Source organism: Elaeis guineensis, chromosome 1, assembly GCF_000442705.2.
Source record: "Elaeis guineensis isolate ETL-2024a chromosome 1, EG11, whole genome shotgun sequence".
Lineage (NCBI taxonomy): Eukaryota > Viridiplantae > Streptophyta > Magnoliopsida > Arecales > Arecaceae > Elaeis > Elaeis guineensis.
The window spans coordinates 160,863,983-160,884,625 of NC_025993.2; the positions used below are offsets into that span (position 1 = coordinate 160,863,983).

Below are 20,643 nucleotides of genomic sequence, written 5' to 3' on the forward strand. Positions count from 1 at the left end.
TATAATTAAAAAAAACTGATTATGTTAGGAAAAAGGTCATAGTATGTACAACCATGAAATCACGCGCATATTTTCTTCAGACATCCCAATTAACCTACGAAGTTCCTGCTTACAGTACGGCCCTCAACCTAGGAACCCACTAATTGGGCACTAAATCGGTTTATATAATTAATTATTTACTTTTGTTGGGGGACACTAATGTATATTACATTTTGATGTTATGGTGCAAAGCCATCTAGTGCTCGGTTACCTTTTCTAGAGCCACTCAATCTCTTCATCGGGAGACCTCTAAATGGCCAAAACCAAACCAAAAGATAGAGGATGCTTTGGAGGCATCAACTAAAAGGAACCAAATAAAAAAGAAAAAAAGAAAAGGTAGTTAACTTGTCAAGAAAAAGAACATATAAGAAAACTCAGTTGCGGACGATTCCATTGATTCAATATGGTGCTATAGTTTTCGGGCTCTTTCTCAATGGTCCGAATCATTCTCACAGTGGTGGAGGTCTTTTTCAATTTTTGTTAAAAATAATTCAGCTAAGGGCTTCGTGGCATCCTCCTCATATTTTGTCCAAGGTGTCTTTTTCGGAACCCTTTTTTCTTGTGGCTTGGCGGCATGGATAGAGGCAAACTACCAGACTCCCATGAACCAAGACAAACGAACCAAAAACATCAAAATTTGCTCATGGACCTGATTATGATGTAAAGAGCTACACTATGGATGTGAAGTCGGATTTGGGGTGTTGATCATAACTTCCAAAGCTTGTTTGGATAATCTTGCTGGATCCTCATGACTAGAAACAGTAATTTCAGTACAGAATACGAGATCTGACCAAGCCTCTATCAATCGGACCTCTCCTGAGGTATTCCGATGGGAAGAAAAAAAAAGATTATCCAAAAGTATGGTTAATATTGTTTTTCTACGGTCATGCAAGTCTAGCATTTTGAAGCATTTGAGTCCAATTTTGAAGAACATCCATCTCCTATTTGGCCCATGACAGAATATATGCCATGTACTGAACACAGCAAGAAAAGCTCTCCCACCACTGCACAAAAAGCGAGCACCACATTTTCTTTTATTTAGGCATGCCACCAGATGAACAAATCTTCTTCTTCTTCTTTTGGGGAAAAAAAGACAAACTATGTGCGGAAATGATCTATTGAATGCACGTATACCAAAGATTGCACCATACCTTAAAAATTGCCACCAAATATACTAACACTAGCATGCTATAAGCATAATGGCTGACTTAAGATCTCATGGATTCCATCTATTCACCCATCTTCACGTGTACAAACGAAAGCTCTGGTAGCTACAAACTGCTTGAATAAAAGAATATCTTGTACATACTTTTTTTTATTGGAAACAAATATCTTGTACATATTTAAGAATTTTTAACACACCACAATGCATGAAGGTGAAAACGAGCAATTGCATGGGTGGATCTGACGGACCTAACACAAATAGGCGCCCTACAGTATCAGCAGCCCACATTGAGCCCTTGCTACGTAAGAAGAAACAAAGTTCAACAATATCCAGGGACTACTCTTTAACTTTTATTCCTTCTATGTACCATATATAATATGTGGTCGTCTCCTTCCTTTGTCCTCCTCGTACCAGTGCATGCACAAAGACCTTCTAGAAAGAGTCACTTCTTCTTCTTCTTTTTCCTATGTTTTTTTTTTTTTCTCCTTCTCTTCTCTCTCTCTCAGAATCAAAAAGGCGCTCGGCGAGGGATACCTTTACGCCTCGACGTCCGGTAGCTGATAATGGGAGGGGTCCCCGGAGAAATGCCGGTGGTGCTCATGGTGAACTTACCGCCCTCGTCGTCTGACCACCTCCAGCGGTCGATTGCCATGGTGGGCGACATCTTCCGGACCTTCCTCGGGGTTGATGACTCGTCCGACTCCGATCCGTGAAGCCAGTCCCGGCTGCTTTTGGGGCGGAGCACAAAGGAGAGACCCGGGTCTCGCTGCATGCCTCCGAGCTGCGGCAAAGAAACAGGACTCATGCTTGAACTCGTTAATTAGGAGTGGCACTGTCTTGGAAAAGGGAAAAAAAAAAAAAGAACTTCTTTTGAGGGAATCTAAAATAAAATAATCGATTTAAGCTAAATTAGGAATTCTGTCTTTTATGTTTCAAAAGTTGTAGTCATTGTAAATAAATGCTCGGAAGCTTCAATTTTTCTTTCTTTTTTGTTTCCTTTTTAGAAGGAAAAGCTCCAAATATGGAATTAATTTCTTTTTTATTTCAGAAAACTAGTCCATTTTAGTTTGTTTCTTCTTCTCACTGTTTTGCATAACAATGCGAGCACCATTAAATAAGAATTACCTGTCTCCATTGCATGATTACCTAATATGCTACAACTCAAGCAGATTGGATATGGAACTGCAATTAATGGTTCCGTTGTACTATCCGATCAAACATGAAAAAAGCTTAGAAAATAGAAAAATGTACTACACCATACTAATAATTTTTATATATTTAATATTTAAATTTTTTTATCTTTCTCCTTTCTTCCTAAATGTTCCTCTATTACTCATCTTGGTATACCTAGATGAGTTGCAACCATTCTACTAACAAACTCGCCATAAATTAAGATGAATTTTAACATAAAATCCAATTCATTTAGAGATTTTAATTTAAAAATTAGGAATCGAATCCGACCGAAACCCGACAAATAAATCGGTTAATATATTCCAACATTTATGAACCTAGACCAACACCCATTCTCCATTTGGAGAATGTCCCTGCTTCAATTTTGGGGAGATTCCCCTTGCATATCTAGACTAGATAATTATGCCAGATATGTCTCTCTCTTCCTAGGAGAACCAGAAAAAAGAGTAGAGGAAAAAAAAAAAAAAAAACTGTGGCAAGCACTTCCCAAAATTCAAAGCCCTTCTTTCTCTTTTAGAGAAAAATGATTTAAAAAAAAAAAAAAAAAAAAAAAAAAAAAAAAGAGAGAGATGAATCTAGGAAAAAGAAGTGGTTCTTGCTTTTTGCTGGTGAAATTTAAAGCAATCCAAAAGCCACCGCAGTAGTAGGTCGGTGGGCAGAGCCACCTTGCATCCAAGGGAACAGAAGCGGAAGTTATCCAGGAGGCTCCGGCAGCAGATCTCACAGGTGTTGGTGACGCCCTTCCCGTGCCTCGGCTGCGGCCTCCCGTTCAAAAACACAATCTTGGCGCTGTTTATCACATACGTCTGGATGCACGAGATGTCTATGAACTTGGACACCTCCGACACCCTGATCACGTTGTGGTACGACGACCTCCGTATCTAATTTTATTTCATTTTTTTTTAAAAAAATAATGATAATAGATAAATAAACATGGACAGATATATTCCAGTTATATTCGTTAAAAGATAGGAATAAGTACCATTGGAATAATAATACCTGAACAAGACGGTGATTCTTATGGTCCCCCAGGCAATAAGAACAGAGCGCGTGACCGACGCAGTCCAAGCAGTACATGTTGCACTCGCTCTTGTGGGAGTCGGCATGGACTTCGCAAGGGACGAAGAAGCTCGTCCTCAGCATGGGCTTCAGCCATGGGGGAACCAATTCCTCGCCGCAGCTGCTGCTGCCCAATTCGATCATGGGAATATCCTATCCATAACAACAAGAATATCCTATCCATAACAACGAGGCCGGGGAATACAATCAAATTAAGGATTATAAGATGTTTACCATATACCAGCCTTCCGCTTTGCTCTCGCAAATTCCAACCTATCTTCCTTCCTTCCTCCCTGACAGCCAGCTCCTCTCCAAAGCTGGCAATAAAACAGGGCCAAACTGCGGGGAAAGAAAATAGAGAAAGAGATACCAGTCGAAGAGCCCAGACAATACAAGAGGGAGGAGAAGGGAAGAGTGGAGAGCCGAGAAGGGATGCAAAGAGGGAGAGGGAGAGAAAAAGAGGGCCGATTGGGGGTCTGGAAGAGGAGGAACATATAGAGACTAAGGCGGTTTGGCTTTAATGGAGAGAAAAGATCCTGCCCATAGATCTTTGGCGGCGATTTTTTTTTTTTTTTTCACGGAGAGATGTGGATTGGGTTGTCACCATAGGGTTAATAGCACTCTTATGCTGGTGGATGACGAGCTCGGATGATGACAAATAAAATTGTATTTATATATTTATCATAAGTGTTTAATACCATTTTTTTTATCTGGAGAAAATGTCTATCGAAAGGCCACTTGGATGCAACCCCTTCGGATAAACTTTGTTCGCTCGATCTCTAATCAGGATTTTGAAAGGATCGTCCGTTTTTCTTGTTCTCATATCAATTTGCTGGCGGTTTATTGTGCAAGCAACACAATATTATAATATAAAAGAGGTATTTCTGACGTAGCATGACCCAAGTGTATACGCTATATATATGTTCTTTTCTACGTGCAAAGAATATAAATGTATTTCTTTTTCAAACAAGAATGGGTACTCGGCGAACCAGTACATCTTATGCACGTAGGCCATAAACATGAAAAGAATGAAAACATAACAATATATTCTTTGAATTCATTAAATAAATATTGATTTAATTAATTAGATTTAATTAAGAAATTATTGGTGACTTGTTCAACATACTCTTCTGAATTAACAATTAATCATGAAACTATTGTTCCAGTTATTGTTTTTTTTTTGCTAATTATTTTATGGTAGTTGGCTATTTGATACTTTCTTTTTACATAAATTAATATACTTAAATATAGGAACAATTAATTTCATGCTTATTCCATGTTTTTTCTATACAAAAAACTTGGACTTGTTCCAATGATTATTCTACACTGTTAGTAATATGGAATTCCGAATTCAATTCAAGGATATTAATTGCATCTCCAAAATTCAGAATCTAAATAGTTATAACATGGATGGATCTCCCTCTCCATTGTCTCAAAAATATATTATAAGTATTTTATTTTTTAACTTATTTTAATTATTTTAAAAAAATTAATTTTCTATATTTTTCAACTTCTGAGCTTTTGCTTCTACTCAGATTGCTTTACCTCATTAATGTGGAGAGCATGTCCATGAGAAATTTGCATCTTTTTTGCATCATTGCAATAGTTGGGCTTTTGTTAGTTTATTGCCTTTTTAAATATCTTATTTTCTTATGTAGTTGGACAAAAATTAACCCACAGCATAAGATTTTAAAAGTGAACAACTAAAATTATATTAAATAATTATTATTGAAACATTTTAAAGTGTGAACGAAATACGTACATGGCTGCACTGTTCTCCTATAGTCATACCTCACATGCTTGTCATTGTATTTGTTTGTGTATAATGAAATATGCTTTGAAGGGTCATTTCATTCTTCCATCATTTTTGAATGATTACTCACATTTTCTCTAAAAAAATAAATATTCAACGCTGTGTCATTGTCATTTCCAAAAGAATAATTATTCAATTATTGCAGCCAACCAAGACTTTGGACGGTTATGGTGTCAATTTTTTAAATACGATTAATCGGCATAATAAGAATACCTATTTTTCTAACTCATGTAGCTTAAGTTTGTCATTGGGGTATCTAACCTTTTTGCATAAAATAACCATTTTATCACATGGTGCAAGCGTATTGGCATGATTTATAAAATTAATGCAATACACAAAAAACAATTGAATATTAAGTTATCAAATAAGTATTAGATAGTTCAAGAAAATTTTGTATGTGTAAACTTAACGCCGTGGGATTTTAGCATTAAAAATATATTTGGTTGGAAGCATTTGGCCATTAGAATGAACATAAAAATGATTGATTTTCATTTGAGCCATTTGATCAAAGAGATTGAGGAGTTTGTTTCTTATTTAGATTTTAAAGAAGAATAAAAATATTCCAAATCACTAAAATTTAGATTTTTTTTCAGTATTTAAATTGTATTTTAATTATAATTCTGATTTTATTTATAAATCAGATCTATCCAAAAAAAAAAAAATCACTGCGATTCTCGTTCCAATTTATTTTGTTTTTCATTGCAAGTGGAAATGAGAATTGCCTGCCACTCGGATCGCTAGGTAGCAGATCTACAACTGACGCGATCTCTCTCAATTGATTTATTCGTTGGATTTTTTTTTTTTTCTTAATAGAAATTTGTGCCTTCCGTCCAAGTTCTGAGATGAGCGCCGACCTACCGAACCAACGTGTGGTAGAAGGAGCGCGGGAAGCTGTTTTAGAAGGCTACGTCGGCTTCTTTGCCGCCTAGTACACCCTCGCTATCGCGACGCCACCTTTCCACACGCTTAAGCGGTGCTCCCTCGTGTGGATGGCACAGGATCACGCACGTTACGTGGCGCGAGAGGAAACCAAAGTTCGCGCGTGTCGACGGTGGGAAATTTAGCTAGCACTCGGAGACAAGAACGCATCTCGACCTAGAGCAGATCGCTTGTACGTGCATGCTGCCACTGAGATTGCAACCGTTTGTGGCCGTTCGGTGCACCTTTAAACGGCCGGAAAGAGATCTCTCTGATGTATCACATACAAAATAGTCAATCCTCTTGTCGTACAATAATATGGATTCTTATGATTAATAGTTTGGATATATCCAGTTGAATCCCCAGGACCGACAGCACCCATAGTTAAACACACTGTTGCAAACAGTTAAGAGATTGGAGTTTATTACAGCAGCTTTTGTGCAACAATAAAAATATTTCTCTTGCCCGATGGTTTGGGGTTCAAGTCTTTGCAATGGGACACCCAAAAAAAAAAAAAAAAGGATTAATATTAGACAGATGGATATTACAATTGTTCATGTTTCCTGTTACATGCATAGTACGCACACCCGACACCAACATAAAGAAATGTGAAGTGGAGCTGCAGTCAGCATACACTCTTTGAAATTATATAGTTATGGGGTGCTTGGGCTTCAAAAGGCCTAGAAAATATTTGGGCCCATAAATGATGTGGTTTAGGTCATGCCTGACCAAAACTTGACGGAGAGAACCTGATTAAAGATCCAATTACATCAGGCCTAACTTTCGCAAGTCCAATGCGTGATGCATGTGAGGGCTAATGGTTACTCGAGGATTGGAATTGGAAATAGTACTGATTTCTAGTTCTTAACAATCAAGGTTGGGCCATGCCCACGCCAAGGTCTATGGACATCCTGGGCATGCTAAAAGCAATAAAGGCCTGGCTTCCTGTTGGGCCCAATCATGGTTGGGCCCTGACAGCACTGCCCATGCATATGATAACAGATCTCCTGCATGCAGTATTAGTAGCCAATTCTCACTACATTTTTTTAGTTCGTTATTGAAGTTTTTTTCACTAATATTTGCCATTTTGGGAAACTATATTTTAGGAGCAACCCTTTCAGATTGTCTGCCCAAGGGAAACTATACCCTAAACTAGGTGCACCATTTGGCCATGCATCATGCCAATCACCTCACCTCTTTCGTTTGTGCTCCATTCATTAGGCACTTGTCTCGGTGATTGGCACACAGCAAGGAGACAAGGTGATTGGAGTACTACATGACCATGTCAGTGCATGCGCTGTAGAGTATAATTTCTCCTACCATGATGCTGCTAATACCGCCTCCAGCTGGTACCTCCAAAACCAGAAAAAAAAGAAAAAAAAAACACAGGTAAGAGATGAAAATAAGTTTAAGAAACTAAACTTGGATACTTCTCTGGTATTTTCTCCATTTTTTTTGGATTTTATGACACGAGACCACCGCATGAAACCCAAGCCTTCTTACTCACGTACATATGCTTTTGTTACATAAAAATGTTCAAATCTCCCCTAAATAACATTCATATTTTTGGGCATGTAGCTCTATGGTCTCTTTTGGAGACTTTTATTAGTCTCCTTTAGACCATGTCTTCAATGGGACTGAACCGAAAAGAGATCCAGGTCTCCGGTTCCTTTTATTTTGGTCGCTATCTCTACGTCCGACGTAGCGGTCTTTGGCGCTAGCTCGGACGGTTGCCCTTGGTCATACATTGGATTTGGTTGTTTCAGCCTTGACATCACCACGCCGGTCTTGAAGGAGGCTAGCGTTGGCAACTTGGGATAACCATAAATTACTTCTTCTGGGAGCCTTCCATCAGAGCTGAACTGTGAATTTAATTTTGTACAAACCTGGGCTATAGGCCAGCATGTTGGGCCCATTCAGAATTTTGGATACGATCCAGCCCATGAACATCCATAGTAGAGTTGTTTATGGGCCAGGCCTTGGGCCTAAATTATAGTCATTTTTAGTTAGGATTAAGATCGGCTCTGTTTAAAATTTGATATTTTCTGTGCCCAAATGGGCTCCAATCTGCAGCCATCATTACTATATTTAAAACATATTTCAAAGACCCATCATTAGCGAATAATAGAAAAACTATTTTTGACCCAAGTTAACCCAAAAGCTTAAACCATTGAGTTTTGGACCTAACCAGCATATCAACCGGTTCAATATTGTCACTATCTAATATGGGACTATATTTTTACAAATGAATTTCCAACATATTGTCGCTGAATATCTATTCTCCAATATGGTAGTTGGAGATTGCTGCAGCATATTGGTGTCCATTAAGAACTCAGCACTGCTCAACCAATCACTTACTTCCACATACGGCAGCGTACAGTGATATATTTTTAACATTTTTCTTGTTATATTCTAACGTATGCGAGGCAGAGATATGATAGGTTGATACCACATTATGGTCGTGTAGTTAAAGTAAGAATATAATCGGACAAACTCATTCTTGACCACAAAAGACAGCTGCAATAAACAATATAAATGTGGCATATTTGCCACGGTCCCTTCTTATTTAGGCATCAATACTTACGAGATACAAAATAATAAAGATCTGTCTGGATGATTGGACATAATCCAACCTAACTTAGTAGTCTTATCCTAACCCACGAATCCTATAGGATTTCGCTCCACTTATCCAAACATGCCCTAAGTCTTTAATTCTTCCACATTTTGGCTTAGCATCAAAGAACTCCAGTAGCCGTTCGACTTGGTTCTTTTTGTACCAAAAAGAAGCGCAAGTCAAACCGCTTTAAGCGAGCTCAGTGAGTTGAGCGAGTACAGTGGCATCAACTCTTTCTCCTGGTCTGCAGGACCAGTTTGGAAGGTCTGACAAATATGAATAATATACACTTTGTCATCAGACAGGAGTCATGCCATGCACATGAAGCAATGTTGTTCCTACCACAGTCCTACAGCTGGATTTGAGATAGAAAGAAAGAATCCTGTGGATCACCCAGACACACGACCCATTAAAAATCAGTACACCATAAAAGATAACCTGCGACAGCAGCAAGCTCAACGAAAAAGTCACAGTACCCAAGAAATACCTAGGCTGGAAGATTCCATTTCCAGGATTCTGAGGTCTTCTAAAGAAGAGCATTGTAATCATTTGAAACACTAAAGCAAACCTTGCCTCTTGGAGACTCTGCAATCTTCTTTTTCTTAATCTACCTATTTAGCCGGACACAATTCAGCAGCCTCAAATCAGTCAACACGACTATTTCAGTAATTACCAGACATAAATTAGTGGTTTGGAGAATGGTTCCCTTCAATAAGAAGGATTGAGATCCCTCTTGTCAACATGATTATTTTAGTAATCAAACCACTCAAACTTGCCATCTTTTTTTTTTTTGAGGGGGGCTGGGGGGAATCAGTCTACTCAAACTGTCACTGTAAACACAATCAGGGACATCAGAGTACTGTATACCTTTAAAATTTTAAGGAAAATCAGTAGAAGAGATCCACAAGAAACTAGCAGTATGATTAGCCAAAAACTTGCTGTGCAATCTACTGCGCTACTCCTTTCGGAATAAGAATTAGCATTAAATTTGAGTCATGGTCCAGACGCCAAACAGCAGCAAATGTACATCTGATTGCACTCAAACTTGTTATGCCATCAGCTCAATGTGACTCCTGGCATTAGGAAATATCCTTGCTGTCAACAGGATCATGCTAAACCAACACTTTTTAACCCATGGTTCACATGGAAAATAATGCCGTTGTCCCAGACACGGTGAGCCCAAGCCATGTGCTGTGCCACCCATGAATACAGTCAGGCTCATGCGTGTTCTAGCCGGCAAGTCACCATGATTGCATTATTTTGCCTTTATATGTCATAGCACAAAACTCACATACCCATGTGGTTCTCAAAGGGGGGTAAAGCTCCCATCTAAGCTCATACTACAAAAGAATGTTCCCAAGATACAGCCCTGGTTACTTATGGAAGGACAATGGAAACAGTTTTTGAAGAAAAGCCAAGGCCAATGGACCCGTTCGACTCTAGAAATACACATCTATCTGTTTCTCCAGCCTATACTGAGGCACCACAATAATAATGCACCTTGCAAACCCTACTATATTTAAAAAAGAAAAAATAGAGGACAGCCACATCTTTACATGTAAATAAAGGGTCCTATTGCCATTCCCCATCTCTACCTTCTCTCCTTGATATGTCCATCAGCTTCTCCCTGCCAGAACACCAAAGAAAGTAGGCAAGCACCCTGAAGATAAATCCGTTCATGGCAACCTCGAAGAATATATATCGACACCACATCTGCTGGCTGGATTGTCCATGGCATCACAAGAATGAAGGATTGAAAGAATTGGTGGTTGAGGTTGAGAATGCTATAGCTGTACTGGTCCAATTGTTTGCTTCTCAAATTGCTTGATGGTAGCAGCTAGGCGTGTCATGTTGTCATCATAAACATAGGGGATTTTCTCAAACCATGTCACACTGCCTTTGGCTGGCATCAGCACAAACTCGCGGCATGGCTCACCCAACACATTGATGGAGTCATGGTAATGGTAATACCGGATCATGGACTCTGTCTTGTGAGTGGTTTTGCCGATGACATTCTCGGACATATGGACACCCGTGGCAAATGCATTTCTTGCCTGGATTGCATATTTGCGATCTCGCCGTATTCCGGTGATCGAATTCCTGAAGACCAGCTTCTCAAAGCCCCACTCGCTGTATATTCCATAGACAAATTTCAGAATAGGAGTGAATGAAGAATCACACAAATTGTTACGCAAATCAACTCTGTCATTTGCTGATTCAACACCATTACCAATAATCAAACAAAAATAAATTGAATAGGAAGAATTATAGCAAACCATAAGAAAACACATGACAAATGACAAAATTCTTTCGTGCTACATGAAAATATTATCATGAGCTGCTCAACAAACATTCAGACAAAACTCACAGTGCCAGCCTAAAATATTTCAATCCACAGATAGTCTAATGAAAAAGGCATATTGATAGGCCGCGAATCAGAAGAAATGGAAATAAATCAAATGTGCTCTTTAAGTATGCAACTTTGATATTTACAGAACAAAAATATCAGAAGATCCAAATACACAAATTCTCCAGCTTCATTAAAAGTACGGGAGTCACAATTCTCGCATGAGGGAGGGAAAAATCAGTAGACTAGCCCAAATAGATTCCAATCTAAACAACACCTACATAATTCCTAACCAGAAGAAGCTTATATCTGACAACAAGCATTTCAAGGTCTTCCTTCGCCTGCTGATAGGGATATGGAGTAACCCATGTAGCAATTTTTCTTGCATTGCCTCGATAAACACTTTTGTTAGAGTCAGAAAATGAATAAACAATAATACAAAACCTATTATTTTTCCCTATCCCTTGAATTATATAGAAAATAAATATCGAAAAAGTTCCATATAAACTCTCAAACCACAAGTGTCAATTTACCTTATTAAAAGCAAGCATTTCATTTCAAATAAATCAAAAATAACCAGCAAAAACAAGTGACATGGGGAGCATCCAAGGAAAGAGAGCTTACCTGGAGTAATCCCTCTTGGGATCCAGCACACAGAGCTTGCTCGACATCGGATTCTGCTCGATGGTAAATTGGGTGTACTCCGCCAACCTCCCCAGCACGGTCTCTAGCGTGTTCCCGTCCGGCAGATACAAGTACTCGTCGACGTCGAAGAAGAAGGTCCAATTGGCCGCATGCCGATACCGATGCAGGCAATCATTCACCACCAAGAACTGATTGTAGTAATAGCCATCATACTCCGCCTGCGCCCGGATATCCTGCACCGTGGCCCGCCCAATCCTCACCCATGGCTCCAGCGCGGCGCGCACCGCCGGGCTGACCCCGCCGGCGTCATGGAAGACGAAATGCGAGCTGGGGCCGAAGAAGTGGGCGTGGTACGCCATCCATTCCCGGATCCGCCTCGCACTCAGGCTACCATACAAAGAGGATCCGCAGTAGAGATACTCGTACTTGTACGGCGGCCGGAAACGAGCCTCGTCGTAGGAGCCGGGGGTTTCTTCTAAAGCGACGAACTTCTCGTATTTTCTCGGGGAGGGGGAGTAGTAGGCGTAGAGGAAGAGCTTGCCACCGGAGTTGTCGGAGTTGGGGTTCGAAGGGAAGGTGCAATTGACGACGACGACGGTGTAGACGCGGCCGTAGCCCCAGTCGGGCAGCATCTTGAAGGCCTTGGCGCGGGAGCGTGGGCGACCGGGGGCATCGGGGACCCACTCGCATTTATACCAGGGCTTGCCGAAGACGTGAGTGGGCTTGGACGCGAGGCCGACGATGGCGAAGGTGGCGGGGCCCCCCCGGTAGGCGCCCATCTGGACGAAGAGCGCCGCGGCGCTGCCGTGGGGGAGGAAGACCCGCTTGTTGGGGACGGAAGGAGTAATTATTGCATTAGATGGAGCGGCGGAGGAGATCGACGAAGAAAACTTTTCTGTTGCGAGGGAATTCCCATCGCCGGTGGCTGCGGCGGCGGCGACGGTGGCGACGGCGGTGGTGGAGTTGAGGAGAGGGCGGTTGGTGGTGGAGAGATTGTTGGAGGAGATCGACGAAGAAAACTTTTCTGTTGAGAGGGAATTCCCATCGGTGGCGGCGGTGGTGGAGTTGAGTTGAGGGCAGTTGGTGGTGGAGAGATTGTTGGAGGAGGGGAGGAGGGGTTGGTAGGGTTGGAACTGCCAGAAGGCCATGAGGATGGCGAGTACTACGAGGGTGACCACGAAAGGCTTGAGATCAAAGCAAGGGAGGGGGATGGGAGCGGCAGGGGTGGCTCCTCCTCCTCCTCCTCCTCCATCTTTCCTCATGGTGTGATTCTTTTAGGGGCCTTTTTTTTCCTTTTCTTCCCTTGTGGGATGGATGGAGGAGGAGGGATAATGGTTGATATGCTACTTCTCTTCTCTCTTTTTTTAACCTCACATAGTACACAACACACTGCGTTTCTTCTTTTTCTCTGGGCCTTTAATAGCGGGGATGTCCGTCTTTTCCTTCTCTTAGTTCCTGTTTCTTCCAGTGGTGGAAGCAGGGAAGGAGGAAGGTATTATGGGAAGGAACAGGGGAGTGATGGTTTCGGTTGCTTTTAGCGGGGCCGGACCGACCGGGTTACAGTGCAGAGAATGCCACTGGATTTTTTGAAATTTTCAACTTTGGGCTCCCGTGGTCCTCCGTCGTACCATGATAATAAATAAGAAAGAGTAATAATAAAAATAATGATTTGTAAAAGAAAATTTGCTAGAATAACGTAAAACCACACGAAATTGAGTGATTATATAGAGCCTGTTTTAGGGGTGAATGACCACTTGCCGGGGTGGCGGAGGTCTCCGGCGAGCCGGAGTTCCGGTCACTGCTACCGTTTTTGGCGGTTATTCCTCTCCGGCATACAAAATCCAACTTGATTTGCCCCACCCTTTTTTTTCCTGGTATATTTTTATTTTAATAATATACTATAGGAGTATATGATACTGATGCAAGTTGTTGTGGTTGTTAAGGCAGCTATGATACTTATTATTAACCATTTATATGATCTTGCAACAATGTACATTGTGTTTTCAGAAGTAGTACTTCGCATCCCCTTGCGTTATAAGAATTCGATTTGTTTCTTCCAATCTGATGATAGACCATCTTGGTGAAGTTTATATACCATCCATATAATATCATCATGATGCTATCCATCATGTATTATATGTATTTTGAACCAAAATTATTCTGTTAACTGACACAAATCTCCTAAATTATTAGGCGCGGGTCATTGACTTTTTAAATAAAATCAGAAAATTTTGAATAATAGAACATCAAGAATATATATGTTGTGCATGGATATTAGCTTGAGATTATATTGATATAAAATAATATATTCAACGAAATGGTTTATTTTCAAAAAAAATAAAAGATGGTCTAGCTGATAAATTGAGGCTGGAATGGTTTATCAAAATAGATATCTAATCTATGTGCATGAGGTTAGAGTTAGATTTAAATTCATGCAAAAATACATGGTCCCAACTAATATGCACACAAGTCCTAAGAATTTTATAGTTGAAAATGTAGTATGCTAGCTTAAAAGTAAACATTATATTCCATTAAGAAATCAGATGCTAAATCCAACAATCCTACTGCCAGTAGTGGTAAAGTTAACTTTGAAAATCATATTTTATGTGCTATATGACAAATGAGGAACTCCAATTCTTAATGAAAATAATTATTTTTGCAAGAGGGTGCTAAATGGTTGGGTTGGTACAGTCATTTTATATTGGACATCATTCACTTTGGGTCCCATCGCATACTCACCTAATCCAAGCCATATTTTCTCCAATCTACATTCTCAGGAAGATGATAATTGCTGCAGGAGAATCTTATATCAAGTTATAATATAGATTACTAAAATCACTTGCATCAGAATAACCTGTCATAGTAATCCATAACAAATTTTTTAACATAATCATTACCTGGTGGACTCCTTTCTCATGGAACATAAGCTTTTCAAGATCTAGCACAATGGAATTACGCTTTATTTCCATATGAAAACTTCAAAAAAGACATAAAGCTCCCCAGTGAAAGCTACAATCTGAATTCTAAACTCCAAAGTTGGCGAGGAGTCAATACAATAATTCCAGTGGCACCAATGCCAGCAAACAGCGTCCCTAAGTGTAATACTGACGACGATGGACCCTCATCTTGATCTCGGCTATAACCACAGGGTGGGTGGCATCCAATCCAAACGATTGGTACTGGAATCTCAAAGCAGACAGATGTTACATCCGTACAGGCTTATTTCTGAAAAAATAATCGCCAAGAAAGCGACGGAGGTCACGGTCAAGTGAGAAGAGGCTTTTAGTGTTTTAAGCTTTTGACCGCCGAGTCTTACCACCAAGCGGAAATTACAGTGGGATGGGACGGTGTCGGTGGTGCTTCGAAGGACTAGGAGATCCCGGGAGCCTTTAATTTCCCTTGTAAGCTCCAACCTCATTACAATTAAAGCCTTGCCAACCAAAGCCGACTGCAGTTGGGTCCAGTAACATTCCAAGTGCTTGGGTTCACAGTGTCCTGCCATACCAGATGGTTCTAAGGAACTATTATTATTGTGGATAATCTTGTCGTTATCATAACAATTATAAGGATCAAATTGGATCCCTTCATGGAATGAGGTAAATTGGTGGCACACCCATGTTCCTCATGAGATAATCGGGTTGTAGCTAATGGACACTCTACAACTTGCGTTTTGTTCGGCAATCAAAGTAGTTGGCTGGGGCCAACGAGTTCCAGATGGCAATGCGGTGTACAAGGATCCATTTGGGCTCACCATGAGAGAAAGCCATATATCCCTCATTGATTGAAGAATGTGTGTTTGGTATGGCTTTGTCCTACATTGGAGTTGGACTAATGTTGGCCTTGATTTTCTTACCCTAGAATTAGCATCAACCTGCCAGGTTAGGCGATGGCTCGCCATCGTGGACCCTAGCGATGAGGCTCTGAACTATCAGGCTTTGTGGATGGTTTGGCAGACCTTGGCTTGTGATATGGGACCACTAGAAATGGATTCCTCATGAAATGTTCCATGGCAATGGCAGAAATACAAATGCAACACGATGTACCATAATTGTCACCTAATCATATGTGCTGAGTGCATAATTTGAAGAAAAAAAATGATCGCATACGATGAACAATGACCGCTCTGTTGTGGATGTGGACGAACAAGGGAGAAAATTCAGCATGCTCTTCTTGAATGTCCCGAAGGAGGTTGTCTTTCAATTCTTGAATAAGAACCTCAGAGAGACGAATTGGGATTCATATTAATTTATGCAAAGGTGGTCCTGATGGTGCAATAGAAATTTCAGCCCATGGGCCACCTCGTGCGAAACCGTAGCCTGTGGAAAAAGACTTGCCAAAAAAAAAAAAAATGACTTGCCAAGGAGAGTTTCAAGAGTTCACAGTCACATATGGGATCTTTGATAATCCAAATACGATAAATATTTTGAAACCAAAATAATAGTATGTACATTATCCCCGAATCAACAACTATTAAGCTTGATTTACTATTTCAACATTATGGGATCCATAAGTTAGATTGCCCTTATTTTTATGAGATAAAACTAAGATTGTGTTGTTTTATGAGAGAAAAGTAATGTTAGTTTTGTAAAAACAATGCTTTGGGACACATCAGAATCAGCACCAAAGTGCACTTGAACTGACCAAACACCACTCAAATTGGGTTAGCAAAGGAAAGGTCCGGGCCTCATGACCATTAACAGTCTCCAAACAAGCTTAATTCAGCAAGAAACAACAATGAACTACATAAGAAATACAAAGTGCAGAAAGCACAAACGAGCAACAAACATGAACATATTATCGCCGGGGTTATAAATCCTCCAACAAACACAAAGGACCCAACAGGAGACATCAACCATCTTGCACCTATTCCTACTTGGCTATAAATCCTCCAACTATTGCTGCAATTATAGCTGTCGGATCTCCCAATATAGCAGAGATGATGATACGCACAGCACTGCCTGCAATCTGGCCGCACCTCTCAACCTTCCCCAGCCTCCCCCTGTGGTGGCTCTGCATTGGGCCCCTCAGGCTTGGAATCTTAGTTTGTATATCCCTAACCTTATTCCTGTCCAAGTTCAGATGTATAGCTTGCCAACTCTCCGCTAGTAGCTCCTTCACACATGACACATGAAGTGTGTAGTTCTTGCAATCTGACCTATAGGACCAGCCCAATCCTTTGCCCCCACATCTGAGGCAAATGCTTGAAACCCTTAGGCTAAGGTAGAAATTTCTTTCTCCATCATCAAGGCAATGTGGGAGGTTGGCACAGCATGGATGGAGATCGAAATCACATCTCATGCAGTGATAAACAAAGCCAAGAACATCTTTCCTACATGCATCGCAAACTCTCATGACAGGACCAGGAGGTTTGCTATAGAAGCGGAACTCGCATTTCTTGTAGAAGTGGTGTGAGATCATGCTTGGTGCAAGGGCACAAGCTTTGTGTAGGTCGAAGTCGCATGCATCACATTTGTACTTGAGGCCTATGCCTGCTTCCTTGCAGCCATCGCAGCGAAAGGGGATCTCGGTGTACTCGCTCTTGAGCTTATGTTGTGGATGGCTTGGGTGGAAGAGCTCTTTGTCTAGCTTCATGGGTCCCTACTGTTTCTATTCTTTCTTTGTTCCTATCCTAGCTACTCGACTATAGAAGAACGGGTAGGTTTAAATAGTGTCTTCATGTCCTTTGAATTGGTGAAGGAAGTTTTCTATTAGTATAATTCAAGCATCTTCTTTGCTTAATTGCTGCAAGAAAGAATAATACCCAAAGGATACGTGGCATTGGTAAACTATTGGGAGGGTTGTGGAGAAAGAAAAAGAAAAGCAATTGATGGAATCAATTCCACAGACATATCAAGATTTTGCTTTATGGAAGTTTTGCAGGTAAGAGAGAAGTCTGAATCTTCCTCAGCAAAGGAGTTTGAGGTCTTAATTATATGAGGAACCATATATTTGTTTTGATGGGAAAGAGAAGCCATGCATGTCTGCAGCTCAAAATGCAGGCAAGTATATCCATCTAATTTCTACAATAATATATGAGAAATCTCAAATTATTGCAGAAGATCAGACGGATATGCTTATCTACATTTTGTGCTGCAGGTATTGCTATTTTGCTTTCTCTTTATCTGTTTCTTTTCTATTAAATAATCAGTGATTGTTTTAGTTTTAAATTCTTTGGAATATATTCACACCTGCCTGGTAAAAGTAGGAAAGGTATATCAAAGAGAATTGGCCCTGTAACGCCTTGCAATTAGTAGTCAAAGAAACCTGTTAAAGGCTTGCTCCCGTGGACATCTTTTGCTCTACGTCTTTTGCATTCTAGAGGCCGTGGATGGGCAAAATGTTGCCCATCTTGAAAATGAACGAAGATCGCCCATCTCTCAACCCATCCATGCCAGCCATGTTTGATATGGGAACATGATGATACGACAGCCGTCCATTTCTGAGATGGACGATGTGCCCCTGATCCAACCATGCACAACCCACTGCAGTGTAAAACAAGTACTGCGGTGGATCCGAACTCCTTACAGGGAGTTGATGCATGAACATTGTTAGGAAAGAACCAAAGCTAATCTCCTTGAAGGCAGAAAATTGCTCACTTTAGGTGGACGCAATGTCCCGCTGCAAATTTGGTCAACGATGGAGAGCTATGAAAGACTATCAAAATGAGACTTTTGACCACTTAAAGCTAGAAAACCTACCAGATTGGAGTCTCAAATTTAGAGAAGGTTTATTCTCCCTAACATACGTCTTGAACTTCAATAGCAAGAATCATTCCATTCTCTCGGTATTATCTTCGAACAAATGAGTGTCTATCACATTCATTTAGTCGCCCATGATAGATAACTGATCTCAATATTTAAAAAAAAAAAAAAAAAAAGAAACCATATTAGGTTGCAAGGTAGTAACAGAATTAATTACAAAAACACTGCCATCAACTAGTTTAAATGGCTAGTAGGATTCAAAAGGAAACATCTATGTTCAAAAGGGCTACAAGAACCTCTCTAACCACTGTTACATTGACGCCAGCAGGCTGAGACATTATAGCTTGATAAATGCTTCTGAGTTCTCCCACATTTGTCACAGACCGGGTGACCGGTTAGCTTCTTTGAGATCTGGTATGGTGATCGATAGATAATTCAGGTTAGAAGCAGGTGGGAGAGGCTGGGTTCACACACGATTATCTCCAATAACTAGTTGTAAGCACTTGGCGTCATCGTCTGTTGAACAAAAGAAACTGAAGATGTGTTATCCACTTACTTATTTTAGCTAGCAAGAAAAGGGCAACAATATCCATCTATTTTAGCTAGCAAGAAAAAGACAACCAAGATTTGTTATCCAATTGGTCTACTTACTCAAAATGGCGCTAATGATTTGTTATCCAGCTGATCTACTTACTTATTTTAGCTAGCAAGAAAAGGAAAAGATTTGCTATGAATCATTTCTTAATCTGTACAGCTTAGCTAGCATTCTAGATCATTCTTTTGAATTCTAGATAGTCCTTTTCATTTGTATAAAAAAGAGAACCTCCTCATTAGTTTTTCAATCAAGAAATATGAAGATAATTTTTTCTTCATTTTAGCTTTCTCTGTTTGCCTTGTTTGCATGGTATTAGAGCCACGATCATTGTGGCCTAGAATATTCTAAGTTTTGTGATGATTAAAACTCATGGAAGAGAAAGCTCAGTCCGGTGTTCAGATCGACAGAGTTCCTACTGGCAATCCTTACAACCTTCTGAATTCTGATGATCCGGGCATGCTCCTGGTAAGCGCTCCCTTAACTGGATTGAATTACTTATCATGGAGTCGGATGAAGATCGCACTCAAGGCTAAGGATAAACTTGGCTTTATAAATGAAAAATGTGTTATGCCTGATGTTGAATCACCATTGTTTGAGAAATGGCAACGAGTCGATAGCATGGTGCTGTCATGGATTTTGAACTCTATCTCTAAAAATCTAGTAGAGGCATTTCTCTATGTAACTACTGCATGTGAACTCTGGAATGAACTTGAACAAAGATTTGGTGAAAGCAATGGCCCGTTGCTTTACCAAATTAGACGAGAAATTAGCTCGTTCTCTCAAGAAATATATCGGTGATGGTATATTTTACAAAGTTGAAAAAGCTTTGGGATGAGTTATCTTGCTTGAGGAATTTTTCGATCTGTACATGTGGGGCTGCAAAAACTGTTGCAAGTATTGAGAATGAAGATAGGTTGATACAATTTCTTATGGGTTTGAATGATAGCTACGATCATGTCCGCAACCAGATCTTGTTGCTCGATCCATTACCCGCCGTGAATAAAGCATATTCTATGGTGCTTCGTGTTGAAAAACAGCGTGAAGTTCTCTTTACTTCAGATTCGATGGATCACGCCGGGGCAATGATGGTTAAAGGATTGAAGGCTGAAGGTACAAAAGAGACTAATATTCAAAAAAATCAGAATTCTAGTAGCAACAAAAAGCGTGACTTTGCTAGAAAGGAGGATCGATTTTGTACCCATTGCAAGGTACAAGGTCATATGCGTGACACATGTTTTAAACTACACGGCTATCCAGAAGGAGCTAAAGCAAAAACGTGCTAATCAACAGAATCAGGCATACACAGCCCGAGTTCATGAAACCCCTATGGATGATGATCCACTCAATCCTCCATCTCAGCCAAGTGATCGGAGCGCTAATCTGTCCACCGTAATTCAGCAAGAAATAGCAAAGTATATGAAAGAAAAGGTGACCATGGAGCCAAACACTGTCAATTATTCGAACTTTGCAGGTAATGAACCTCATTGGTGTCTTCTTAGCAAAGGTAATGAGAATATTGGTACCTGGATAGTTGATACAGGTGCAACCAGCCACAT

The 20,643-nt window shown here is 40.3% G+C and overlaps 3 protein-coding genes across 4 annotated transcripts; all 3 read right to left on the reverse strand.

Annotated features, from left to right (window-relative positions):
- Window positions 1–1,321: 1,321 nt before the first annotated feature.
- LOC105036335 (protein RGF1 INDUCIBLE TRANSCRIPTION FACTOR 1) lies at window positions 1,322–3,980 on the reverse strand. 2 transcript variants are annotated; one of them, XM_073246140.1, is made up of 4 exons: window positions 3,689–3,980; window positions 3,395–3,607; window positions 2,995–3,276; window positions 1,322–1,985 (listed from the first exon to the last, which is right to left on the reverse strand). In XM_073246140.1, the coding sequence occupies exons 1-4, from the start codon at window positions 3,689–3,691 to the stop codon at window positions 1,713–1,715; spliced, it is 771 nt and encodes a 256-aa protein (XP_073102241.1). In that variant the 5' UTR covers window positions 3,692–3,980; the 3' UTR covers window positions 1,322–1,712. The 2 variants fall into 2 exon arrangements, with proteins under 2 accessions (XP_073102241.1, XP_073102245.1); XM_073246144.1 differs by having other exon boundaries at window positions 3,061–3,276; window positions 3,689–3,974.
- Window positions 3,981–10,351: 6,371 nt separating this feature from the next.
- On the reverse strand, window positions 10,352–13,202 carry LOC105036334 (galactan beta-1,4-galactosyltransferase GALS1). The gene is made up of 2 exons (XM_010912107.4): window positions 11,771–13,202; window positions 10,352–10,929 (listed from the first exon to the last, which is right to left on the reverse strand). Exons 1-2 carry the CDS (start codon window positions 13,051–13,053, stop codon window positions 10,584–10,586), a joined length of 1,629 nt encoding a protein of 542 aa, XP_010910409.1. The 5' UTR covers window positions 13,054–13,202; the 3' UTR covers window positions 10,352–10,583.
- A 3,278-nt stretch (window positions 13,203–16,480) lies between these two features.
- On the reverse strand, window positions 16,481–17,653 carry LOC140854832 (uncharacterized). Its single transcript, XM_073250877.1, has one exon. It carries the CDS (start codon window positions 17,381–17,383, stop codon window positions 16,661–16,663), a length of 723 nt encoding a protein of 240 aa, XP_073106978.1. The 5' UTR covers window positions 17,384–17,653; the 3' UTR covers window positions 16,481–16,660.
- Window positions 17,654–20,643: the final 2,990 nt, after the last annotated feature.

What these genes read in the sequence shown, in the direction of transcription:
- LOC105036335 (XM_073246140.1), bottom strand. An exon ending in AGAATCACCGTCTTGTTCAG is followed by an intron (nt 3,277 to 3,394) that starts GTATTATTATTC and finishes AAATAAAATTAG; the next exon opens with ATACGGAGGTCGTCGTACCA. An exon ending in TTAAATTTCACCAGCAAAAA is followed by an intron (nt 1,986 to 2,994) that starts GCAAGAACCACT and finishes TCTTTGCCGCAG; the next exon opens with CTCGGAGGCATGCAGCGAGA.
- LOC105036334 (XM_010912107.4), bottom strand. Translation starts at nt 13,053, where the DNA reads ATGAGGAAAGATGGAGGAGGAGGAGGAGGAGGAGCCACCCCTGCCGCT. An exon ending in CCCAAGAGGGATTACTCCAG is followed by an intron (nt 10,930 to 11,770) that starts GTAAGCTCTCTT and finishes TGGAATATACAG; the next exon opens with CGAGTGGGGCTTTGAGAAGC.
- LOC140854832 (XM_073250877.1), bottom strand. Translation starts at nt 17,383, where the DNA reads ATGAAGCTAGACAAAGAGCTCTTCCACCCAAGCCATCCACAACATAAG.